This window comes from Stegostoma tigrinum, chromosome 30, assembly GCF_030684315.1.
Source record: "Stegostoma tigrinum isolate sSteTig4 chromosome 30, sSteTig4.hap1, whole genome shotgun sequence".
Taxonomy (NCBI): Eukaryota; Metazoa; Chordata; class Chondrichthyes; order Orectolobiformes; family Stegostomatidae; genus Stegostoma; species Stegostoma tigrinum.
The window spans coordinates 44,316,071-44,343,641 of NC_081383.1; the positions used below are offsets into that span (position 1 = coordinate 44,316,071).

Sequence of the window (27,571 nt, forward strand, 5' to 3'; positions counted from 1 at the left end):
TGCTTTGTGAGAGCCGGAGGCCTTGGCGCCCTCCTCCCCCGGGTCCTACCTCCGGCCAGCCACCACCCCTACCATGCCCAGAGCCGCGCTTCTCACTGACTTTCTCCCGCAGTTCGCGCTCCTTGTCCAGCTCTCGCTGCAGCCGCTCGGCCCGTTCCTCCGCTTCGTCCGCCTGTTGCTGCAGGCTCTGGATCTTCCGCCGCACTGACTCCAGAGAAGTGGCTCCGGCCATGCTGTGAGGATAATCTCTCTTTACTCACTCACTCACTCTCTTTCTCCCTGTTCGTTTCTCTCTCTGTCCCTCTCACTCTATTTCGCTTTCTCTCTCTCTTCCGCACACACACACTCTTTCTTACTTTCTCTTGCACTCTTTCTTTCTCCCTGTCTCTCTCACACTCGCTCCTCTCTTTCTGGCGGTCGAATGAAGAGGGGATTTGCCACTCGCTGAATCACACCAATGGGAGCAGCCCCTATTACACCATAGGGAGGGCACTTCCATGCTAAAATATGGAACTTTTGTCCTTATTTGGGAATGAGTTGGGGGGGAAAAAAGGGTGGGAAGTGTCGGAGAAACTCGAAAGAGCGATCTCGGCCCAGAGGAAAGTTTCAGCCTTTTGCTTTTTTTTGAAAAAAATATAAACGAGCCTTAAACGCCCTCTGCGTTTAAGCATCTGCGGAATATGTAGGTTAATTCTGTTTTCAAACATCTCCCTCTCTCTGCAAATTGAACTCCTACTTCTGGACTCATTCTTTTCATTGAGAACTACTATCAGTTCTGACACTTTTAACTCTAGCCCATGGCGCTCTGAATTCTGTTCTCTCAGATCTATCTGTCACTTTTTTTAAAAAAGAAGCAGTCTGATTTTGTTGGAACTGACCTCTACTTCAAGCACTAGCTGAAGACCAGCTCTGGCTCCCCCCAAGAGTATGATCGCACCCTCCAACCTAACATCAAGTATTTTCCAAAACCTTATCATTTCCTCTGAAAATTTTTTCCTCCCCTGCACCTACAACGCTGAGGAAAACAAACCTCCTCGGGACACATTCATCATCAATTCTCAGCATTAGGGTGGAAACAGACCCTTTGGCCTAACTTGTCGGTGCCAACCAGGTTTCCCAAATTAAGCTCGTCTCATTGCCTTCGTTTGGCCCATAACTGTCTAGACATTAATTTGAAACAAAACTGTGGATGCTGTAAATCAGAAACAAACACAGAAGTTGATGGAAAAGCTCAGCAGGTCTGGCAGCATTTGCGGAGAGAAATCGAAGTTAACGTTTCAGGTCCGGTGACACTCAGAACTTATTATAAGCCAAATGGTATCTCGCTACCATCAGGTCTGAGGAAGGGTCGTAGAGATATACAGCACAGAAACAGACCCTTCAATCTAACTCGTCCATGTTGACCAGATATCCTAAATTAATCTTACCCCATTTGGCCCATATCCCTCTTAAACCCTTCCCATTCATACACCTAGATAATAAAATGTGAGGCTGGATGAACACAGCAGGCCAAGCAGCATCTCAGGAGCACAAAAGCTGACGTTTCGGGCCTAGACCCTTCATCAGAGAGGGGGATGGGGGGAGGGAACTGGAATAAATAGGGAGAGAGGGGGAGGCGGACCGAAGATGGAGAGTAAAGAAGATAGGTGGAGAGGGTGTAGGTGGGGAGGTAGGGAGGGGATAGGTCAGCCCAGGGAAGACGGACAGGTCAAGGAGGTGGGATGAGGTTAGTAGGTAGCTGGGGGTGCGGCTTGGGGTGGGAGGAAGGGATGGGTGAGAGGAAGAACCGGTTAGGGAGGCAGAGACAGGTTGGACTGGTTTTGGGATGCAGTGGGTGGGGGGTAAGAGCTGGGCTGGTTGTGTGGTGCAGTGGGGGGAGGGGATGAACTGGGCTGGTTTAGGGATGCAGTAGAGGAAGGGGAGATTTTGAAACTGGTGAAGTCCACATTGATACCATATGGCTGCAGGGTTCCCAGGCGGAATATGAGTTGCTGTTCCTGCAACCTTCGGGTGGCATCATTGTGGCAGTGCAGGAGGCCCATGATGGACATGTCATCAAGAGAATGGGAGGGGGAGTGGAAATGGTTTGCGACTGGGAGGTGCAGTTGTTTGTTGCGAACTGAGCGGAGGTGTTCTGCAAAGCGGTCCCCAAGCCTCCGCTTGGGGAAACCAAGCGGAGGCTTGGGGACCGCTTTGCAGAACACCTCCGCTCAGTTCGCAACAAACAACTGCACCTCCCAGTCGCAAACCATTTCCACTCCCCCTCCCATTCTCTTGATGACATGTCCATCATGGGCCTCCTGCACTGCCACAATGATGCCACCCGAAGGTTGCAGGAACAGCAACTCATATTCCGCCTGGGAACCCTGCAGCCATATGGTATCAATGTGGACTTCACCAGTTTCAAAATCTCCCCTTCCCCTACTGCATCCCTAAACCAGCCCAGTTCATCCCCTCCCCCCACTGCACCACACAACCAGCCCAGCTCTTCCCCCCCACCCACTGCATCCCAAAACCAGTCCAACCTGTCTCTGCCTCCCTAACCGGTTCTTCCTCTCACCCATCCCTTCCTCCCACCCCCAGCCGCACCCCCAGCTACCTACTAACCTCATCCCACCTCCTTGACCTGTCCGTCTTCCCTGGACTGACCTATGCCCTTCCTACCTCCCCACCTACACCCTCTCCACCTATCTTCTTTACTCTCCATCTTCGGTCCGCCTCCCCCTCTCTCCCTATTTATTCCAGTTCCCTCCCCCCATCCCCCTCTTTGATGAAGGGTCTAGGCCCGAAACGTCAGCTTTTGTGCTCCTGAGATGCTGCTTGGCCTGCTGTGTTCATCCAGCCTCACATTTTATTATCTTGGAATCTCCAGCATCTGCAGTTCCCATTATCTCCATTCATACACCTATCTAGATGCCTTTTAAATGTTCTAATTGTACCAGCTTCTGGTAGCTCATTGCATACACATATCACCCTCTATGTGAAAAAGTTGCCCCTTAGGTCCTTTTAAATCTTTTCCCTCTTAAACCTACAATCTCTAGTTTTGGACTTAGCCCACCCTGGGGAAAAAAATCTTGTCTATTCACCCTATCAATGTCCCTCATGATTTAATAAACCTCAATAAGGTCGCCTGTTGGCCTATGATGTCCCAGGGAAAATAGCCCCAACCTGTTCAGTCTCTCCCTGTAGCTCAAACCCTCCAACCCTGGTAACATCCTTGTAAATATTTTCTGAACCCTTTCAACTTCACAACATCCTTCCAACAGCAGGGAGACAAGAATTACATACTATTCCAGTAGTGACCTAACCAATGTCCTGGACGCTGCAATATGACATCCCAACTCCGATACTCAATGCACAGACCAATGGAGGCAAACACTATCTTATCTACTTGTGACTCCACTTGCAAGGAGCTATGCACCTGCACTGCAACATCTCTTTGTTCAGCACCACTCTCCAGGACCTTACCATTAAGTGTATATAAGTCCTGTCCTGATTTGCCTTTCCAAAATGCAGCACCTCACATTTATCTAAATTAAAATCCATCTGCCACTCCTCAGCCCATTGGCCCGTTTGACCAAGATCCCGTTGTACTCTGAGGTAACCTTCTTTGCTGTCCACTGCACATCCAGTTTTGGTGTCATCTGCAAACTCACTTACCATACCTCCTATGTTCACATCCATATCATTTGTATAAAAGATGAAAAGCAGTGGGCCCAGCACCGATCCTTGTGGCATACTACTGGTCATGGGCCTGCAGTCTGAAAAGCAACCCTCCACCACCAGCCTCTGACTTCTACCTTTGAGCCATTTTCGTATCTAAGCGGCTAGTCCTGTGTATTCCATGTGATCTAACCATGTTAATCAGTCTACCATGAGGAACCGTGTTGAATGCCTTACTGAAGTCCATATGAACAATGTCTACTGCTCTGCCCTCATCAATCCTCTTTGTTACTTCTTCAAAAAACTGCAACTAAGTTAGTGAGATTTGATTTCCCCACACACATCAGGGGTGTGTGGGTTATAGGGTCTGGGTGGGATGCTCCAAAGGCGGGTGTGGACTTGTTGGGCCAGAGGGCCTCTTTCCACACTGTAGGGAATCTAATCTAATTAAAGCTATGTTGACTATTCCTAACCAGTCCTTGCCTTTCCAAATGCATGTAAATCCTCTCCCTCAGGATTCCTTCCAACAACTTGCCCATCAGGCTCACCCCGGACTATAGTTCCCTGGCATTTCCTTACCACCTTTCTGAAATAGTGGCACCATGTTAGCCAACCTCTAAGTCTTCTGGCAACTCACCTGTGGCTAACGTGATACAAATATCTAAACAAGGGCCGAGCAATCTCTTCCCCAGCTTCCCACAAAGTCCTAGGGTGCACCTGATCAGGTCCTGGGGATTTGTCCATCTTTACGTGTTTTAAGAGGTCCAGCACCACCACCTCTATTATAGACATTTTTCAAGCTGTCGCTGTTATTTCCCCATGTCCTCCACCTTCCATAGTAAACACTAATGCAAAATACCCAGTTAGTATCTCACCATCTCCTGCAGTTCCACACGTAGGCGGCCTTGCTGAACATTAAGGGGCCCTGTTCTCTCTCCAGTTACAATTTTGTCCTTAAGGTATTTGTAGAATCCCTTTGGATTCTCCTTAACCCTATTTGCCAAAGCTCTCCTGATTTTCTTCTTAAGTACACTCCTACTGCCTTTATACTCTTCTGGGCATTTACGTGACCTTTCCTGTCTATACCTGATATATGCTTCCTTGTTATCCTTGACTATTCTCTAGCTATCCGGCATTCCCTACTCCTACCAGCCTTGCCGTTCACTCTAACAGGAACGTACTCTCTCTGGACTCTTGTTATCTCATTTTGAAGGTTTCTATTTTCCAGCCATCCCTTTACCTGCGAGCATCCCCCCCCGCCCCCACCAATCAACCTTGGAAAGTTCTTGGCTCAAACAAGTCAAAATTGACCTTCCTCCAATTTAAAACTTTAACTTTTAGATCCAGTCTATCCTTCTCTATTACTTTTTAAAAATTTATAGAATTATGATCATTGGCCCCAAAGTGCTCCCCTACTGACACACCAGTCACCTGCCCTGCCTTATTTCCCAAGAGTGGGTCAAATTTTGTACCTTCTCCAGTAGGTACATCCACACACTGAATCAGAAAAATTTCTTGTACATACTTAACAAATTCCTGTCAATCTGAGCCCTTAACACTATGGCAATTCTGCTGTGTGTTTGGAATGTTAAAATCCCTTACCATAACCACCCTATCATTCTTACAAATAATCTCGTCACAACCTTGTTTTTCAATTTCCCACTGATTACTGGGGGAATCTGTAGTACAATTCCAATAAGGTGATCATCCCTTTATCATTTCTCAGTTCCAATCAAAGAACTTCCTTGTACATACCCTCAGGAATATCCTCACTAAATACAGCCACAATGTTATCCCTAATCAAAAATACCAGTGCCCTGTCTCTTGCCCCCCTTTTGATCCTTCCTATAGCATCTAGACTCTGGAGCATTAAGCTGCCAATCCCATCCATCCCTGAGCCACGTCTCTCTAATTGCTATTATATCCCAAGCCCATGTTCTCAACCTTGTCCTGAGTTCATCTGCCTTACCTGTTTGGCCTCTTGAAATGAAGTAAATGCAGTTTAATTTATCAGTCCTAACTTCTTCTCTGCTTTGTTCTTGCCTTCCCTGTCTGTTTGACTTACTCTTCTTTCCAACTGTACCAAGTCTCAGACTGATCACTTCCCTCACTATCTCCCTGGGACCTCCACACCGCCTTACTAGTTTAAATCCTCCCAAGCAGCTCTAGTGAGACTCCCAGCCAGTATATTATTCCTCTTCCAACTCAGGTGCTGTCTATCCTCCTTATACAGGTCACTTCTACCCCAGACGATATTCCAATGATCTGAAAATGTGAACCCCTCTCCACTGCACCAGCTCCTCAGCCTTGTAATCATCTGTTCTATCCTCTTATTCCTACACTCACTACCTCATGAAATTGGGAGTAATCCAGATATTACTACTCTTGAGGACCTACTTCTTCAATTCCTGCATAACTTCTCTCTCCTCAGAATCTTGTTCTTTTCTCTTGATGTTGGTAATTCCAATGTGTACAACTACCTCCGGCTGGTCTCTCTCCCCTTTGAGTATATTTTGCACCCTCTCAGAGATATCTTTGATCCTGGCTCCAGGGAGACAATACACAATTCTGATGACTCACTGGACCCAAAATATTAATTCTGTTTCTCTCTCTGCAGATGCTGCCAGTCCCACTGAGCATTTCCAGTAATTTCTGTTTTTGTTAGCTCTAAATCTTTCCTATCCATGTACCTATCCAGATGTCTTTTAGATGTTATGATTGTACCAGCGTCTACCACTTCTCTGACAGCTCGTTCCATGTATGCACCTACCCTCTGTATGAAAAAGTTGTCCTTCAGGTCCCTTTAAAATCTTTTCCGTCTTAAACCTATGCCCTCTAGTTTTGGACTCCCCTACCTTGGGGAAAACATCTTGACTGTTCACCTTATTTATGCCCCTCATGATTTTACATACCTCCATAAGGCCACCCCTCAACCTACAACTCTCCAGAGGAAAAAGGTCCCAGCCTATCATCATCATTGGCGGTCGCTAGTTGATGAGGATGACTCTGCTCAATCTCAGGGTAAATTTGTAAGTAGCTGTACAGACCCACCCTATCCAGCCTCTCCTTATAACTCAAATCCTCTGGTCCTGGTAACATCCTTGTAAATTTTTCTTTGTCACCTACATAATTGCAGAGGCTGTGAAAATGGACTGTCTGGTACAGGTTGACATCTGGCCCTCTCAATCTTGACTAGGAATGTATTACTGTTTCTTCACTGTCACTGGGTCAAAATCTCCTACTGGCACTATGGGTTCCTCTTCACTATCCCAGCTAATAGCGGCTCAAGAGGCAACTCACCACCAACTTCTCACAGGCAATTAGGGATGGGCAATAAATACTGGCTCAGCCAGTGACACCCACATCCCGTCAAAATAAAATATATCCCATTTCTATCTCCTTCTCAGAATTGGCAAACATCAGATTGTCCTTAGAATGATGGAATGACAGAATTATTGTAGTAAAAAGAAGGCCATTTGAATCGTCAGTTTCATGCTGTAGTGTTCCGCCCACTCCCTACATCCAAGCATATTCCTGTTTGTCAGATTTTTAGAAGATTTTGAAAAAAAATTATGCAGTAGGAGCCACTCTGCTCATTGTGATTACACTGACCATGAAGCAAGCTGCCCTGTCTGATCCCATTTTCCGGCATTTGCTCCATATCCCTGGAGATACTGGGATGCCTGATGCACATATCCAGACATCTTTGAAATTATAGAGGATTTTCACCCCACCTCCCCTTCAGGCAGTGAGTTCTGCCTTCATCTCCCCTCTAATTCTTCTGCCAACCACTTGCCTCCTTGTGACTGACAATCTGTTAAGGAGAGCAGGTCCCTCCCATCCACTCCACCCAAGCCCCTTGCAGCCTTGTACACCTCCATCAAATTTCTCCTCAGGCAGAGGAAATGGAAACATTTCAGACAAAGCAACCCCAGCCTACCCAATATTTCCTCATGGGTGCAGTTTTTCAGTTCTGGCAATATTCTAGTAAATCCTCCCTGCCCTCTCTCTTGTTTAATTACACCCTTTCTGTAACGAGATGACAAGGGGTACACAGAAGACTTGAATATACACTTCCATCATTACCTGTCTGCTGTTATCCTCGGCTCACAAAGGGCTCACATTACACATGCCAACCCATTGTTCCAACTTAAGGGATCTGTGGACAGTCACTCTAAAAGTCCTCAGTTTTTCTGTACATAGGATCATAGAATCCCTACAGTGTGGAAGCAGGCCATTTGGCCCATCAAGTCTGCCTGGAGAGCATTCCACCCAGACTCACCCTTCCTTCCTGATCCACGGAACCCTGCATTTCCCATAGCTTATCCACTGAGGCTACACATTCATAGACACTATGGGCACTTTAGCATGTCCAATCCACTCTAACCTGCACATGTTTAGATTGTGGGAGGAAACTGGGGCACCCAGAGAAAATCCATCTTCCATCACTTTACTGATGATCGAGAGTAGACTGGAGTGGTAATTGGCTGAGTTGGCTTTGTTCTGCTTTTTGTGTACAGGACGTACTGGGCAATTTCACACATTGTTGAGTAGATGTGTCTGACTTTTGTAAGTGGACTGGAAAAGCTTGGTTAGGAGTGCTACAGTTCAGAAGCACAAGTTTCCAGTTTCAAAAAAAATTCCTGTATTTCTGGAACGGTATTTGTTGTTGTGTCCAGTGGCTAGGTCTATGCTGAGTGGTCTGTCTAGTTTCATTTCTTTCTGAGAGTTTTGAGTTGTTGATCTAATTAAGTGGCTTGCTAAGGCAATTCAGAGTCGACCCTGTTGCTGTGGGTCTGGAGTCAAATTTAGGCCAGACCAGGTAAGGATGATAATTTCTGTCCCTAAAGGGCATTAGTGACCCAGATTTGTTTTTACAGCAATTGACAATGGTTTTGTGGTCATCATTAAGCTTCCAGATTTCTACTGAATTCAAATTTCACCATCTGTAGTGGTGGGATTCCAATGCGGGTCCCAAATAGCTAGCCTGGTTGTCTGGATTTCTGGTGATAATGCCACTAGTTCATCGCTGCCAGCTAATGAGATCACATTGACCTCTCTGCCCTCAGCCTGTTGCACTGTTTGGTGAAGCTCAACCTATCTCAAGGAACAGCATCTCATCTTATAGTCAGGCACTTTAAATTCTTCTAGATTCAACACAATTTTCTCTGCATTCACCCGGTTTTCAATCTGAAGATCTAAATTCCCTGCAATAGAGAAAGGACTTGTATTCATGTAGCATCTTTCAACATCTCAGCACATCTTCAAGCAGTTTACACTTACATGAGGTACAGCCACTGTTGCAACAATGTAAATCACCATGGCCACTTTGAGCATAGCGAGACTCGGTAACCACTTTACAGTTGACCTCCGTTCAGTCCAGAAACTTGACCCTGAGATTCCAGTCACCCGTCATTTTAATGTACCCTGTGCTCACTGCTTTGTGCCCTCAGCCTGTGATGGTGTTCCAGTGAATCTCACAGAAAGCTGGAGGACCAGTACCTCATCTTTTAATTCGGCATTTTACTGCCTTCCAGACCCAACATTGTGTTCATCAATTTGAAGGGGCTGTACTCTGAAACCTGTTGGACTATAACCTAGTGTCATGTGATTCATTTTCCACTCCAGTTACACACTAGCACCTCCACATCAGTCTCCTTATTAGAAAAAGAAAATTGCAATTCACTTGAGTGAAGGATCACTCAACTCATTTCTGTGATGAAAGACATCTCTGATAAAGAAACGTTGAACAGATTGGATTTAGACGCATTGGAGTTTAGAATAAAAGTGAGATGATCTTATGCAACATAAAGGATCACAAGGGGACCTGTCATGGAGGATTATGGCAGGATATTTCTCTTTGTGCAGGAGACCGATGAAAGTGCATAATTTACAAAGAGGTTTAGATTTTAAGATTAGCATTTTTCAGAAAGTTGTTATTCTGTGGAATTCTGTTCTGTAACAGTGGAAGCTGGTTTACTGAATTTACGGCTGAGTTAGTTAGACAGGGACTCGACTATGACAGCACTCCACCCTCCCCCAAAAGTTCAAATGTCCTTTAATGTATGATCCAATTGTGTCTTATCCTGCTCCAATCACCATTCTGAGCATCTCTCCTAAATGTCCTTTTGATCGACTATAATCTCAGAGAATACTCCCAGATTCTTCAACAGCTTTAAATAACTGAAGTCCCTGATCCCTGTTTCCATTCTAATGGTATTTCTTCTCTCTATATATATGTCTGTCTCGCTCTCTCTCCTAGGATTTAGCACCTTTCCCATAATTGGAAGCAATCCTCTGGCTGAGCCTGAACCAGTGATTTTTAAGAGTTTGGTGTAACTTCTATCTCAACTGTCTATTTTGACCCCAACCCCCCTCCCTGAGGCATAAGAACAATTCTTCCAAAGTGCTTATCCAGAGGAGACATTGAGTGCACTAGTCTCATGCCCAACACCAATTTCATCAATGAAACTATCCTTTCAGAATGTTTAGGTAGTCGGTCATTCCAATTACTCACGTCTGAAGCTGTCTTTTCTGAAGCTTGCAGCTTCTCCTGAGCATTTTTGAGTCCCTCGGATAACTTGTCCAACTCATCCTCCGTGCCTTTCATTTTCTTCTGTTGGCTCATCAGCTCCTCTTCAACCTGAGAGAAAGGATGAAAAGCAGGTCATATCTCACCCAGAAAATACCATATTGACCAAATTCCAACTCTGTTTTCCCAGTACATCATTCAGATCTCTGCACGTTGAATAAGCTTTACAAAGCATGGTGTCGGGTGGGAGGGCAATTGGTGGCAGCGAGTATAGCAGTAAGCTAGAGTTCAGAGGGAAAAGATAAAGAAATGGGCAATAAAGTGAGTGTTTGAGAAGAGACTGGCAACCAACATGAATGGGAATCCAAAAGTCTTTGATAGGCTTCAAAATGGTAAAGAGTTAGTAATGGTAAAAGGAGAGATGGGGCCGCTTACAGAGATCTGAGAAGGGGGTTTTACACTTGGAGGTAGGGGACATGGTTGAGGTGTTAATTAATTCTTTGCATCGGACTTTAACAAGGAGGAAATACTGCCTCTAGTTCTAGTGACAGAGGAGCTACTTGAGACAATGGATGAACAGAAAGTAATCAAGAGGTCAGGAAAGCAGAGAGCGAGCTGAACAGTGACTGGGTCAGTGAAGAACATCAGAATCTGGATAAGGGAACAATGACATCGATATGCAGAATTTCAGTGAACAGAGAAATGCCTAGACTTCCTCATAAACTGTGACTATTGGACGGATAAGAAAGACTGCACTTAAAGTTGATAATTTGTCAAAGTCAGATAAGACGCTTTTTGATGATTCAGAGGGAAGCGAAAATGTAAATGCAGAGTTTCTCAGCAATTTCTGTTTTTGTTTCAGATTCCCAGCACCTGCCGTTTTTTATTGTATTGCAACATGAACTGAAATTGTCAAGTACACTGTTGTGGGTATCTCAGAGACATGGCTACAAGAGGATCAGAGCAGGGAACTAATGTCCAAGGATCTCACTCCAATCAAAAAGGCAGGGAGTGAATTGGACTGTTAGTGAGGAATGAACTGAAATCAACAGCAAGAAGTGATATAGAATTAGTAGGCATAGAATTTGTATGGTAGAGTTGAGGAAACAGAAAGGAAAAAAATATCCTGATGGGTATTATTTACCATCCTAGCAGTAGTCAGGATGTGGGGCTAATCCAGGTTCGATTCCATCTTCAGGTGACTGTCTATGTGGAGTTTGCACATGTCCCTGAGTCTGCAAGGGTTTCCTTTGGGTATTTCAGTTTCCTCCCAGAGTCCAAAGATGTGCAGGTCAGGTCGATTGGCCATGGGTAATTGCCTATAGTGTCCAGCGAGGTGCAGGCCAAGTGGATTAGTCATAGGATAGGCAGGGTTACAGGGATAGAGTGGGAAATGCAGGAATAGAGTCTGTGTGGATGCTGTTTGGAGGGTCGGTGTGGACTCAATGGGCTGAATGGTCTGCTTCCACGCTATAGAGATTCAATGATTCTAAGATGCTGCTAGTTAAGAGTGTTAGGAGCAAGGTACTGGCAGGAGGGTTTGCTCTGGTTTCCTTCTGCAGTCCAAAGATGTGCAGGCTGTGTGGATTGGCCATGGGTAATTGCCCATAGTGTCCAGGGAGGTGCCAATCAAGTGGATTAGTCATGGGATAGGCAGGGTTACAGGGATAGGGTGGGTCTGGGAGATGCTCTTCAGTGACAGTTTATACTTGATGGGCCAAAATGACCTGCTTCCACCCTACAGTGTGGGATTGTATGGATTCTTTAAAGGAGTCTTTTTCAGGATGGTAGCCGGTGACTAGCGGAGTTCTGCAGGGGTCTGGTTAGGGACTACCACTATTCATGTTACACATTAATGGCCTGGACAAAGGAGCTGGTGGTATTGTTGCTGTGTTTGTAGATGACACAGGCAGATGGAGGGACAGGTAGTGTTGTGGTGGGGAGGCTGCAAAGGAACTTGGACAGGCTGGCAAAGTGGGCAGAGAAGTGGCAGCTGATACACAATGTGGGAAAGCGTGAGATTATGCACTTTGGCAGGAAGAATAGAGACATAGACTATTTCTATATGGGGTAAGGCTTTAGAAGTATAAAGCACAAAGCAACTTAAGAGCCCTAGTTCAGGATTCTCTTAAGGTTAACATACATGTCCAGTTGGCAGTTAGGAAGGCAAATGTAATGTTGGCTTTCATTTCAAGAGGGCTAGAGTACAAGGTTAGGGATATATTGCTGAAGTTGTGTAAGGCTCTGGTCAGACAACATTTGGAATATTATGAGCAATTTTGGGCCCCATACCTAAGGAAGGATGTGCTGGTGTTGGAGGGAGTCCATAGGAGTTCTAAAAGAATGTAAAGGGTTTGTCACATGAGGAGTGATTGATGACTCTGGATCTGTACTCAGTGAAGTTTAGAAGGATGAGGGTGGGGATGGGGGGTGTCTGATTGGAACTTGCAGAATACTGACAGGCCTGGATAGACTGGATGTGGAGAAGATGTTTCCACTAGTAGGTGAGACAAGGACCTGAGGACACAGCTTTACAGTGAAAGAATGACCCTTCAGAACTGAGATGAGAGATTTCTTCAGCCAGAGGGTGGTGAGCCTGTAGAATGCATTGCCTCAGAGGGCTGTGGATGTTAAGTCATTGAGTGTCTTTGAGACAGAGATAAGTAGGTTCTTGATTTAATAAGGAGATCAAGGATTATGTGGGGAAGGAAGGAGAAGGGGGTTGAGAAACATATTAGCCATGGTTGAATAGCAGTGCAGACTCGATGCGCCAAGTGGCCTAATTCTGCTCCTGCATCTTTTGGTCTTATGGTATATCTGCACAAACCATTGAAGGTAGCAAGACAGGTTGAGAGCACAGTTCATAACATCTTCGGGATCCTGGACTTTAGTAATGGATCTTACAGTGCAAACACAAAAGTATTATGGTGAACTTGTATGAAACGCTGGTTCAGCTTGGAGTGTTGACCGATAGGAAGCAGAGAGTGGGAACAATTGGGTCCTTCGCCATGTGGCACTTAGTGACTAACGGGGTACCATAAGGGTCAGTGCTTGGTCCTAGCTATTCACCAAGTATAAAAATGACTTGGGTAAGGAGACCAAACACAACCTTTCCAAATTGTTGCTGACATGAAACTGGTCAGGATTGTAAGTTGTGAGGAAAATGCAAGGAAGCTTCAAGGTGATTTAGGGAAGTTGATTGAGTGGGCAACCACATGACAGATGTAGTACAACATGGCTAAATGTGAAGTTATACACTTCACTGTGAAAAACAGGAAGAAAAAGTATTATTTCAATGATGTTCTATTGGGAAGTGTGGATGTACAAAGGGATCTTGGTGTTCTTGTACACCAGTCAATGAAAGCAGACAGGAAGGTGCAGCAACAATGAGGAAGATATACTGACCTTCATTGCAAGAGGATTTGAGTTCAGAAGTGAGGATGTCTTACTGCAGTTATACACACCTTGGTGAGACCCTACCTGGAGTATTATGTACTGCATGGTCACCCTACCTAACAGAGGATATATTTACCATAGAGAGAATGCAGTGGAGGTTCATTAGGCTGATATCAGGGATGAGCTATGAGAAGAGATTGGTTTGACTGAGCCTGTATGCACTAGAGTTTAGAAAGATGAGAGTGGATCTGATTGATATGTAAAAAACTCTAACAGGGTTGGACAGAGCCAACAAAGCAAGAATGTTTTCCTTGTTTGGGGAGTCACTAATCTGGGTTCACGGTCTTAAGATAAGAAGTAGACCATTTAGGACTAAGGTGAGGAAACATTTCTGTACTGAACGCATGGAATTCTCTACCACAGTGGGTAGTGGAGGCTAATTCTCTGAATGTACTCAAGAAAGAGGCTGGTAAACATTTAGATTGTAAAGGCACCAAGAAGTATGGGGAGAAAGTGAAATAGAGGTATGGAGATAAAGGGTCAGCCATGATTATGTTGAGTGGCAGAGCAGACTTGAAGGGCTGAATGGCCTGCTCCTGCTCCTAAGTTTTGTGTTTCTATGTTGTGGTCCACACTTTAGCCAGGCTGTGAAGGCACTGGAGAGAGCACAAGAAAGATGAGTGAGACTGATTCTGGGGCTGAGGAACCTCAGTGATACAGATTAATACAGTAGCCTTCCTGGAAGGAGAGGAAATTGAGAGATTATCAAAATCATGAGATGCCTGAGAGCCAGAGGACACCAGTTTTAAAGAGATTGACAAAAGAAGCAAAGGTAACAAAAGGAGAAACTGTGGCATTCAAAAGGGAATGAGGCCATGTCTGAAGAGAAACAATTTGCAGGGTTAAGACAAAATTGGGTGGGATTAGCTGTGTTGGTCTCATACAGAGCTGGCGAGACACAATGCACTATGGTCTCCTTCTCTGCTGAAATCATTCTACAATTTTCTCCATACTTTGTTGGGCTGGATTTCATGGAGACGGCATATTGCTCACCCCTACACACCCCTCTGCTTGCCCCCTCCACACCAACCACCCCCCCACCACTTACATAAGTCTGTTTTGAACCAACAGACTGTAGAAAAATCAAAATAAAAACTGAAAGAACTATGGATACTGTAAATCAGAAACTAAAACATGAGTTCCTGTAAAAGCTCGGCAGGTCTGGCAACATCTGTGAAGAAAAGGTAAAGTTAACATTTTGGGTCCAGACCCAACCCTGTCCCCATAGCCCTGCACATTATAGAATCCCTATAGCATGGAAACAGGCCATTTGGTCCATCAAATCCACACCAACCCTCCAAAGGGCATCCCACCCTCTCCCCACAACCCAGCATTAATGGAAACTGGAGCACCCGGAGGAAACCCACGCAGGCGAGTGAAGAACGCGCAAACTCCACAGACAGTCACCTGAAGGTGGAATCAAACCCAAGTCCCTGATGCTGTGAGGCAGCAGCATGAACCACTGAGTCACTGTGTGATCCTAACGCACCTGAGTGGGTAGTAGAGCAAATAACCTTGCAACCTTTAAAAAAGAATGTGAATTTATCCCTGAAATGTCGTAACATTCAAGGTGCTGGAAAGTGGGATTAGTGTAAGATGGGTTGGCACAGACTTGATGAATTGAAGGGTCTTTTCTGTGCTGTAAAACAGTATGGAATGTTGGGTAGTAGAATGAGATATTGTGCTGTAAATTTGACATTGCTGCAGTAATGTGAGACAATGAATCTGGAATTGGATTGTAAGTCATGTTCTGTTAAAAGATACAATTTACAAGAATGCAGTTTAGAAATGAAAAGGCAGCTTGGTGGGTAGCGCTGCTACCTCGCAGCACTAGGGACCCAAGTTCAATTCCACTCTTGGATGACTGGCTGTGTGGAGTTTGCACATTCTCTGCTTGTTTGTATGAGTTTCCTCCGGGTGCTCCGGTTTCCTCCCGGAGTCCAAAGATGTGCAAGCTAGGTGGATTAGCCAATGTGAAATGCAGGGTCACAGGGATAGGGATAGTGGATGATCAGAGATAATGGGAACTGCAGATGCTGGAGAATCCGAGATAACAACATGTGAAGCTGGAAGAACACAGCAGGCCAAGCAGCATCTCAGGAGCACAAATGCTGACGTTTCAGGCCTAGACCCTTCATCCGAGACAGATAGTGGGTGAGTCTGGGTGGGATGCTGTTTGGAGAGTTGGTGCAAATCCGATAGCCTGAATGGCCTGCTTCCACACTGTAGGGATCCTATGATTTCAGACACCTATCACCTTCTGCATAAAAGCCATTTCCCTTAAATCCCTCCTGAATCCCATGTGTGTTTTTACTTTCCTGTCTCCTATGTGGGACTTTATAAAAGGCTTTGTTAAAGTCCGTTTCAGCAACAGACCAATATATTACACACCCATTGTATGACCCCACTATACACACACTGTGAGCCACAATATCTCATTATAATGAATACTCTATTGGACTGCCCCTTTACAATATTAACGGCATCACATCACCCTGTAATGATAGCATTTTTGCTATTATGAGTCAACATTATTAAAGTCAGCAAGTGACACTTACTACTAAGTAGCTATCTTGTATCAGTCTTCACAGCACAGGATGTGGATAAAATATCAGAGATAACAGGGAAAATAAAAATATGTTAAGGGAAGGAACTAACTGTTATTGATCCACAGTGAAGCTAATGAGATTAGAGATTATCAAATCTCCAGGCCACATGCTTAAAATAGATGAGGAATTATTGATGATCTGTCAGCACTCTCTTGATTCAGGAATTGTCCCTTCGGATGGGAATGTCATTCCATTATTGCTAACGTTTTAACAACCTTCTATTTACTTATTGTCCAATATCAGTATAAACTCCGGTTTTACAGCAACACTAACAACCACCTCTTCTCTACAGAAGACGGGTGCAGTTACTGATTTAGCGCCTCAGCCTTTGTCTGCAGCAGAGCATCAATTTTTTTGATCCTGAATCAGCTCCACTCTTCCTTGAACTACCCCCTTGAGTGCCCGTGTATTTATAAAAGCCTTTCAGCTTCCCTTTTATGCTTGCTGTTAATCTAGCCCCAAACTCTGTTAGTATCTCTTGTTCCTTTTTTTAGATATCCTCATACTTTCTATATTCAGCTGAGTTCTCTACAATATGTGAATCGTACAAATTTGCAGCTGATCCCAAGAGCTGAGTAAGAAGTCTTGGTGAGTTTCTGCAATGTATCTTGTGAATAGTACACACTGCTGTCAGGTTCTTTCGAGTTTGAGATGATCGATATTTAATTCTTGTGTAGGACAAATGTTAATTGCCACTTATTAGTCCAAGTCTAGATATGTTCAGGTTTTGCTGCATATAGGCCTGGACTGTTACAATATCTGAGAACTCACAGATGGTGCTGAACGGTGTACAGTCATGAAAGAACATTCCCCCTTTAGTCTTTGTTCTATTGATGCCATTTGTCATTCTATCACACTTGTGGTATTTAATATCTAATTGAGGCTTTTCAGAGGATTAAAGAAAACCTTGAATTGGGTAGATAGAGAGGAACTGTGTCCTTTAGTGAGGGTTCCAGAACAGAACTTGGGAAGGGTTTAGCGGGATATGGGCCAAAAGTTGGCAAATGGGACAAGATTAATTTGGGATATCTGATTGGTATGGACGAGTTGGATCAAAGCTTCTGTTTCTATGCTGTACAGCTCTATGACTCTATGAGTCTAAGATCAGTCGTGATGTAACTGAATGGTGGAACAAGTACAAAGTAATGAATAACCTCCTCCTATTTCTATGTTTCATGATTCTCAATGGGAGGCCTGTTTTTAGGATAAAATCTTATGGTCTGGAAACTGGTGGTGAGCACTGAATATACTGACTTCTAAGCTTTTTTTTCTATTCATTGTGTGGGATGTGGGGGTTGCTGGCTGGTCAGTGTTTCTTGCCTGTCCCTAGCTGCCCCTTAAGAAGGTGGTAGTGAGCTGCCTTCTTGAACCGCTACAGTCCTCCTGCTGTGGGTTGAGCCACAATGCCATTAGGGAGGGAATCCCAGGATTTTGACCCAGCAACAGTGAAGGAATGGTGACGTATTTCCAAGTTAGGATGGTGGGTGACTTGAAGGGAAACTTGGAGGTAGTGGTGTTCCCGCGTATCTGCTGCCCTTGTTCTTCTAGATGGAAGTGGTTGTGGGCTTGGAAGGTGCTGTCTGAGGATTTTCGGTGAATTCCTATGACTGCATGGGCCCAGTGGCCAGTAGTTCATTGTCCATGAGACTAGGGAGTCTTAATGCAGAATCTTGGTGAACGATTTGACCATTGTTTCCAGCACCATTAAGCTTAATGCTGATATAATTCCCACATGGACATGGGGCTACAAGGCAGAGATCAGCTGGGACACTGTCAGTGGACACTGAGTTCAAATTATCACCTTACTGAGGTCAGGGAACCTCTTACATCCCAGGAATTAAACTCCGTCTTTACCAAGCTGTTTGACCTATGTAGGGGGAACTGTATCCAGAAAGGCCTGATGAAGATCAACTCAGTGGAAAATAATGATTTTTGAATGATTTTTAAGCATGGATCTTAATTGGTTCCAAGTTCTTCAGAAAAGTGCAAATCCTGACTGATCTGGCAAATGCAAGTAAGACTCAATTTTTCACTAAATATAAGTAAGAGTTCAGAGCTCTCGGAATAAACCCTTTCATATTTATCTCTTGTCATTTCTAATTTTGATTAATCACTGATTTGATTCCTCTGTAAAAGCTCATTATGATTTGATATTCTTCCTGAATTTTGTGACATTTATTTGCTGATTTCCAAAGCTCTCATTCACACTCAGACTGTTGGTATCATCAAATCTGTCAGTGTGTTCTGCCTGCCTCTGTGGAAAAGAATTAAGGGCAGTCCAACATAACAGAGATAGTAAGAATGTCCGATGCTGGAGTCAGAGATAACAAAGTGTGGAGCTGGAGGAATAGTACAGGCCAGGCAGCATCAGAGGAGCAGGAAAGTGGATGTTCAGAAAGAAGAGTCTGAAAAAAGGCCCCGACCCCAAACGCCAGCTTTCCTGCTCCTCTGATGCTGCCTGGCCGACTGTGTTCATCCACCTCAACACAGAGTTATCTAAGTCCAACACAATGGTGGTGAGCAGTCCTTTAATGGCTGGGACTAATTGATTGCTCGTTATTCAAAATAATATCAATTTTGATTCATTAAAAATGAGCCATGACAATGTACTGTTCCAAAAACAATATGGGATTAAGACAATTTATAAAGAGTATATTGTACACCCATCTGTTCCATTTTGATCTTCGATCACCCACCCACTGTTGTGTTCCCGTCACTATCTTAATATAGTTTCTCTAACTTGTCCAAATACATTCTGCTGCAAAATTCAACCATTCTCAGAAACTTTGTTTTTATTGTATTCAGACCATTCTTTAGAAAAAAAACCTGGTCAATTACATTGAAGAAATTTACAAATTCTGAATTTAAATCATGTGAAAGTCTCAATTAAATTTCAGCCTGTAATCATTATTTGCAGGAAACCATTTTCCTAATTATAGCTGAAGCAGTTTTAGTATCAAACACTTGGTCCTTAACTATTTATACTATGGATATCCCAAATCCCTCTGAAATCCCCAGCTAATCCTTTGGCTCTTCACTGATGCCATTTTTAATTGAGAAGATTGGTGAGATTGCTGACGATTGCATTGTTAACAGTTGAGAAACCTCTTGGGTTGGTCCAACGGCATCAGATGGTGTTAGTGCCATCTTCAGTTGCAAAGCAGCAGCTGCCAGTCTGAGATTAGCTGATAGAGCTGTGGACTGTTGCCAGGAGAAGGGTCTCATGCTAGTGGTAGTCAGACTTTCCCTGTGCATTATATAAAATTGCACAGAAACAGGACTGTGCTAAATGCCCACTACCATTCTTCACCCAAACTCAGCAACATATCTTTCTCTGAGATAGTAAGAACTGCAGATGCTGGAGTCGGAGATAAAATAGTGTGGAGCAGGATGAACACAGCAGACCAGGCAGCATTGGAGGAGCAGGAAAGCTGATGTTTCAGGTCGGAACCTTTTTTCAGAAGACCCTTTTTCTGAAGAAGGGTCCCAACCTGAAACATCAGCTTTCATGCTCCTCTGATGCTACTTGGCCTGCTGTGTTCCTCCAGGTCCACACTCTGTTATCTCAACAAACCTTTCTCTGTTGTGATTTTGTCTAGCTTACCCTTAAATATGTTGATTTGCCTCAGTTCCTTATTGTTGAGAGTGGGATTCACATTCCCAGGACCCTCTGCATAAAGCCTTTCCTCCTGATCTGTCTTAATGACAATCTTATATTTGTAGCCACTAGTTTTAGTCAGCCTCACAAGTAGAATCATATTCTCTGTGTCTGTTCCATTCAACTTTCTGATGGTCCAAAGCAATGTGACGATGAAAAGCGATGAAGTCAATGAAGTGAAAAACTGTAACAAATAGATTTCAGTTGGACAAATGTGTGCACATCCACTTTTGAACTTAAAAAGGATTAAGTGGGCACTTTCTAAATGATAACAATTTAGAAAGAGTAAAGGTCCCAAGATACATGGAGAGTTCACGGGTACATAGGTCATTAAAATGTCATGGACAAATAGAATTAAGCTCAGAAAGATTTACAGAATGCCATGCTTTATATCCAGAGAACATGCAAGGGGTTTAGAAGTCAGGCTTAGCTAGATAAGTCCATGACTGGACTTTGCGTGGAACACTGTGACCAGTTTAGGGCCGTACCCCATAGATATGTTGTATTGAGCTGGATGAGATCAGAGTGCTGATTTACCAGACTGATATCTAAACTTCAACGGTGAAATTATAAGCAGAGATTTCCCAAACCCAGAGCATATTTCCTGGAATTTAGGAGGTTAAGGATGATTTCAGCAAAGTTTTCAAGATATTAAGGCAGGGCCGATAGAAAGAAATGATTTTTGACAGTCAAGAAGTCTAGAACTAGGAGGCAGCGTCTAGAACTAGATCTTCTTGGAGTGTTGGTGTGGAGGAGCCGGTGTTGGACTGGGATGGACAGGGTCAGAAATCACACGATACCAAGTTATAGTCCAACAGGCTTATTTGAAAACACAAGCTTTCAGATTGTAGCCCCTCATCAGGTGAAGAGAGAAGAAAGCACACAGAATACAGAGTTTATAAGTAAAAGATCAAAGGGTCACACCACTGATAAGAATGTATTAAACAAATGTAAGATGCTGTTAAGTCTTTACTCAGTTAGAAGGCTTAATTCATTAATAAGTTTATGTAAATCCCCAAATTTCTTTCAATTCACAGTCCTGAGAGAACTAAAGAAGAGGTGACATTTTATAAATTCCTGCTTTAGAAATAAAACCAGTCTGACTCCAAACCAAAACATAAACAGTTTCTAAACAAGGCCTCTCAGCTAACATGCATTGTCTGACCTAAAATGTTTCCTCTTCTTTACAATGATAAAACCTTAAGTTCTTTCAGGGCAGTGACCTGAAAGGAATTCAGGCATTTACATATACATATTAATCAATTAAAACCTTCTAACTGATTAAAGATTTAACAGCATCTTAGGTTTGTTTAATAAATCCTCATCTGTTGTGTGACCCTTTGATCTTTTATTTATAAATTCTGTGTTCTGTGTGCTTCTTTCTCACTTTACCCAACGAAGGGGCTACACTCTGTAAGCTTGTGTTTTCAGTGAACTTGTTGGACTATAACCTGCTATCATGCGATTCTTGGAGTGGAATTAGGAAATTTTTCTGCACTTGCAAGTTCATAGAAGTTCCAATGTAATCTTGACTGGAAGATTTAAAAAGATCTACTGTCTACAAGAATGAACTAATGTTTTCAAATGAATGTTACAGATCATCTGTTAACCTTTTACTTAAATGCACCTTAAGGCCCAAAACATCAATTAGCCCAAATGGGGTGCACCCTGCTTCTGTCTAATTGTTTCATTGCCATTTCTAAACATCCTGCAGTTTATGCCATGTGTAACATAAAAAAAGTGTTGAAAATTTAATGCAAGGCTAGGGTTATATTAATAAAGTGCTTTTGTGTGACAAAGGCCTAGGAATTTGCTGGATGAAAATATAAATGATTTAACAACTCCCAAATTTGGTTTCCCCCAAGTCCATTAGGGCTGAATACTTTGTCTACTCTTGTCTTCTAGTTGAAAAAACTCAATAACCCTTTTCTCCAGTATTTTTAAGAAAAAAGCTTTCCTTTTTTAAGAAAATAAAATGCTGTAGGTGCTGCATCTGAAGTAAAAACAGACACTTCACAGGTGGCAACTGAAACTCCATCTGTTGTTAATTCTAAAACTCAAATTGATGGGGTTTTATTAACTAAAGATTTTAATGGACGTTGGGCATCGGCAGCTCTACAGAGTTACATCAGTGATCAGCCAACCACCAAATGTATGAAACAAACCAAAGGAGTCAAGTGGTCTCCACCAGTTGCTATGCTGCTCTCTGACCCCCCTCCCCCCCATCAATCCTTCTCATTGAGCCTCAACCTCCCCGCTTCCTGGACAGAAACAAAAGCTTCAGGAAAATGAGCAGGGCTGTGATAAGGGAGTGGAACTTTTTGGGTTGTTTACGGAGCTGGCACACATAAAGTAGACTGAATGTCCTCCCTATCTGATGTAAGGGTCAATGATTGACTCCTTGGTGCATCCAGTATTCTGCACTGGATTGCAAAACCCTCTTCAAATGTAATTTGTACAAACAGCCAGATACACAGAGGTATAGCCACATAGAATACACTGTATGTGCTGAAAGCTCAAAAGAGATTCTTTCACTAAGTTCCCAAAGTAGTTTTCCAAGAGCTGAAAACCACTCAGTGAGTAATGTGTTTTAGTCTCCAATCTGGAAAGCAACCTGGGACGTGGGATTGCACACTGGAGCACCAGGAATGCTAATGCTTTATGAATCTATTAATACAAGCAGGGATAAGTAGCGTCTGGAGACACTGCTGTCCACCTGTCAATCACTGCTTGGAAAGAGTCCCACCTGCAGATGACCAGGTCTAATTTAACCAGGCAGTTTGTACCAAAAAAGGCCTCATCAGATCAGCTATTTATTACCAGTAACAGGCAGGGAATACCTCAAGGGAACATTAAGTAAAAGCTAAATAAGTTAATGGATTCATCCTTAGCTCAGCTGATGGAATTACCACCCCAGAGTCAGAAGGTTATGGGTTCGGTTCACAGTCCCAGTGAGCTAGGAGAGGGTAGCTCGCATTACAGAACGCTGTGCTGATGTGGAAGGGATTGGAGTGAGGATTTGTTCTGCTCTTCCTGTCTAACTGACCCATCTCAACCGCATTAACAGGTTGATGTGAATGCAGCTATAAAACTGAACAGGGATTTAACGCATAGCTGATCAATGAAGCCTATTTCACATTGTATGTCAAAAAACTTAGCCTCACCATTGAACCCAGCTCCCTCACACTGTCACTCAGTAACCTCTCTCCCAGTGCCCTGTGTTACTGAGTGTATCTGTACTAATGTTAAACCAGCTCCCTCACATTGTCACTGAGTAACCCCTCTCCCTCCCAGCACCCTGTGTTACTCAGTGCATCTGTACTGATGTTAAACCAGCTCCCTCACACTGTAACTCAGTAAGCCCTCCCCCTCCCAGCGCACTGTTACTTAGTGTATCTATATGAGTATTAAAACAGCTCCCTCACACTGTCACTCAGTAACCCGTCTCCCTCTCAGCACCCGGTGTTACTGACTGTATCTGTACGAATATTAAACCAGCTCCCTCACACTGTCACTCAGTAGCCCCTCTCCCTCCCAGCACCCTGTGTAACTGACCTTATCTGTACTAATGTTAAACCAGCTCCCACACACTGTCACTCAGTAACCCCTCTCCCTCCCAGCGTCCTGTATTACTGATTGCATCTGTGCTAATATTAGTCCCTTTCCCTCACACTGTCACTCAGTAGCCCCTCTCCCTCCCAGCGTCCTGTATTACTGAGTGTATCTGTACTGATGTTAAATTAGCTCCCTCACACTGTCACTCAGTAACCCCTCTCCCTCCCAGCGCCCTGTGTTACTGACTGTATCTGTACTGATGTTAAACCAGCTCCCTCACACTCTTTTAGTGACCTCCTCCCCCATTGTCGAAACTTGTTAACTTTATCTCGACTGATATGAATCTTTCGGCAGAACTCCTGCCTCCAGGTAGAATCCTGTGTTAATAATCATAGCCCAGAAACCTCTGATTTTGTGAAGGCATTGACTGTAATTTTGGATGAAAACAGCTAATATCCCAGGGCCTGTACACATCTTCAGGATTACCTTCCTACTTGGACGATGTAGAATGACTGTTCAGTCAATTGTCATCCAGTACAATATCGCTAAATGTTAAAATATTCAAATTAACCGATTATGTGAGAAACAGTCTGAACTAGGGCATAACCTGACAATAATTAGTCTTAATTGTTTAATAATCAGTTGTCAATATGCATTCTGTCAGGATTTTTAAACATTGATATTATCAATATTTGTGTGATGTTATTGTGATTAATCCTATATTTATAAATTTGTGATTGACCCCATAGATAGTAACATGAGATGTACTCGTAATGAAAGAGTTTGTGTTTATCTATCTTCTGTCAGAAGCAATGTGAACATTACTGACTAAAATGTTACTGTACACCTATGTGATAGGTATCTCTCTCTCTCTCTGTCTCCTATATCTCTCTATTGCTCTTCTAGATGACAAGTATCTGTTTTCTACAAGGCGGTAGTGAGACTGCAACTGGAGTATTGCGTATAGTTTTAGTTTCCATACTTGAGGTGGGATGTAGTTGTATTGGAAACATTTCAGAGGAAGTTCACCAGATTGATTCCAGAAATGAGAGATTTGTCTTATGAAGAGAGATTGAGCAGACTAGGCTGATACTCTCTGGAGCTTAGTAGAATGAGAGGAAATGTAATTGATGGATATAAGATGCTAAAAGTTGTTGACAAAGTAAATGTAGAGAAGATGCTTCCTCATGTAGGACAATCTAGACCAAGAGGTCACAGTTTTAGGATTAAGGGGTAGATGATTTAAAACACAGATGAGGAGAAATTAAAAACCAAAAGAACTGCAGATGCTGTAAATCAGGAGGAAAACAAAGTTGCTGGAAAAGCTCAGCAGGTCTGGCAGCATCTGTGAAGGAAAAAACAGAGTTAACGTTTCGGGTTGGGTGGTTCTGAAGAAGGGTCACCCGACCCAAAATGTTAACTGAGGAGAAATTATGTTTCTCAGAAGGTCATTAGTCTGTGGATTTCACTCCCCCAGATTGTGGTGGAAGGTGGGACATTGAATAAATTCAATGAGAAGATTGTTCATTAGTAATGGGTTGAAGGATTTATGGACAGTGGAGAGAAAGATGGAGCTGAGGCTGAGATGAGATCAGCCATGATTATATTAAATAGTGGAGCAGGTTCCTACTCCTGGTTCTTGTGTCCTAATGTTGCTATTATCTCTCCTATATAGCTGATGTGTGGTACCTATAACATTAATGTGCTTTTCCTAAATGGTGTTCTCATGTGTCCTAGAACAAGGTTATGTCCCGTCTCGGATTAGTGTGTGCCTCCTATGCAAGTGGCATGTTCCTCTTCTTCTAGATCCTACTCTGTCAAGACCTCTCAGCATTTTATTTCAATCGAGTCACATCTTAATCTTCGAAACTCCGTAGAAACAACCTCTCCTCATAGTCACAGTCACTTGGCCAGTGTGTTCACTCTCATGGGCAGTTCACAATCTCAGTCAGCTTACATTCATGGTCAGTGAATTCGCACTCATGTCAGTCCATTCTGGCAGCCAGTGAACCCACACTGTCAGTGAGTTCACACTCACTCTTTTTACTCTCAGCTGGTGAATTCACACTTTCATTCAGTGCATGCACACTCAGTCTGTTCACATTCTCGGTCAGCGAGCTTGCACTCTCAGTTAGTGAATTCACACTCTCACACCATTTACACAGGTGGACGGTGAGCCTACACGAGCAGTTAGTGAGGTTATAGTCAGTGAAGCTATGATTCACTTGGCACTGACTGGAATTACTGAAGCATTTTGGGTAAAAATTCCTCTTCTGTCCTATTGAATTACCATAAGAGGAAGAGAGTGTGTTGCTTGGAGCTGCACAGCTTAGTTCCCTCCCAGTTTGACTATCTTCGATAGTGATCAATGGCACACTCCCCTTCAGGCACCTGTATCTGCCACATTTTCTTGGCAATCGTTTCTAACATTTATGATATTTGTGGAATCTACTTGAGTTTGTAATGCAGGGAAGGGCTCAGCCTTAATCTCTTCATGACTCTCATTCTCTGTCACACTCTTGTTTTCTTTCTCTCTCTCTGTTTTCACTTGCTTACTTACTCCATTGTGTCTAATCTTTCCTTCTCACTCTCTCTCATTTTCTGTTTACCTTCATTTTTTTCTTTATATTCACTCCATTCATATTTCTAAGTCAGAGGTCACACCACATCAGGTTATAGTCCAACAGGTTTGTTTAAGTTCACAAGCTTTCAGAGCTGAAGTGACCTCACCTGATGAAGGAGCAGTGCTCCAAAAGCTTGTGATTTTAAATAAACCTGGTGGAATATAACCTGGTGTGCAGTGACTTCTGACTTTGTCCATGCCAGTCCAACACCAGCACCTCCGCATCATATTTCTAACCCTTTGTTTATTCATCAAGCAATTGTTTGACTTTTGTTTTAGGAACAGGTGAAGATACTCATTATTCAAAATATAGCTCAGGATCAGGGGAGATATGTTCCATGAATTATTTCCCTCTGCCTCTCTCTTGTTCTTTTAATTGTTGCTTCTCGTTATCTCTTTCAAATCCCTGTATCCAAATCCAAAGTGATCCCCAAATGACCCATTGTGTGTTCTATGCCGACTTTATCCTCGTGTCCCCCTTGTTCTCCCCTCATAGAAGTGCTCTCCTTTACTCTTTTCTCTTTCCTTTGGATACTTTAACCACCTCATTTACTTCTTTGTAAACCTTGAGTTTTACTGTCCACCATGTAACGTCGTCCTTCTGAAATGAAGCACAGATCTTATGGCCCTAGCCTGTGTACTTTACACCAATTTCTTGTGCCTAAAAGTGAATACAATATTTGAAATGCATTTATCTCGCCACAGACTGAGTCTTGATCTATGTAACTCTGCCCCCCATGTTAATTTTTCCCTCTTGCCTTTCTGGACCCTCACTATCATCCCGTTTGTTCCAATCCTTTTCAGTAACCAACCTGCTTGAACTTTTCTTCTGCTGCTTTCTTGTCTGCTTCAGCCTGCTCTGCTCGGTCGATAGCATTCTCCTTATCCAGCTTCAGCATCTGCATCTTCTTCTTGATGGCTTCCATGGCTGTCTGAGGGGGCTGAGAACCACACGCGCGAGAAGGAGTCTAGAAAACAGGGAAGGCCTCTCTCACAGAACTTGTAGTGGAGGCGAGCTGGTGCAGCAGGGTGAAGCACCGAGAGCTACTGAGCTAAGCAAGCTCAACTCACCCTGCTTTAAATTCCGCAAAAGAAAGGAATTACATTTTTGGAAAGTCTCCCCTTTCTCCCCATTGGCTTCTGTGCCTAGGATTTGCCGACTGTCTTTGGAATGAGCTGGTGTAATGAGCTGCACTTGGACATTGCCCATATATGGGGCTGTGTTCATTCTGAAGAAGATTGGGTTGCTGTATTTAAAACCCAAAGACAGGTTCTGAGAGGGGAGAAGGTGTTGACATCTACATGCCCTCCCTTTTGACAAATTCATCAACGCCTCGCAAGTCTGTCAAAAGCAACAGCTCCAGCCTCTTAAGTAGCAATGACAATGTTTTGCCAGGGAGATTAAGTTGGCTGGGTTTTAAATATTTTCCTCTCTCACTCAGATGTTGTTAACCCTTCCAGCAAACAGTTGCACC

The 27,571-nt window shown here is 43.5% G+C and overlaps 1 protein-coding gene across 6 annotated transcripts in view; it reads right to left on the bottom strand.

Annotated features, from left to right (window-relative positions):
* The window catches only part of LOC125465803 (tropomyosin alpha-3 chain), an 86,444-nt gene extending 59,205 nt beyond the window's left edge, over positions 1 to 27,239 (bottom strand). Inside the window, exons 1-2 of one of the 6 annotated variants that reach the window (XM_048559665.2) lie at positions 26,909 to 27,239; positions 10,181 to 10,306 (exon numbers count right to left, since the gene is read on the bottom strand). In XM_048559665.2, coding sequence (XP_048415622.1) covers positions 10,181 to 10,306; positions 26,909 to 27,022 — 240 coding nt within the window. In that variant the 5' untranslated portion in view covers positions 27,023 to 27,239. Of the gene's footprint in view, positions 1 to 100; positions 460 to 10,180; positions 10,307 to 26,908 lie in introns of those variants that run through there. The other 5 variants (XM_048559667.2, XM_048559668.2, XM_048559666.2 and 2 more) reach the window with 5 other exon arrangements.
* Positions 27,240 to 27,571: the final 332 nt, after the last annotated feature.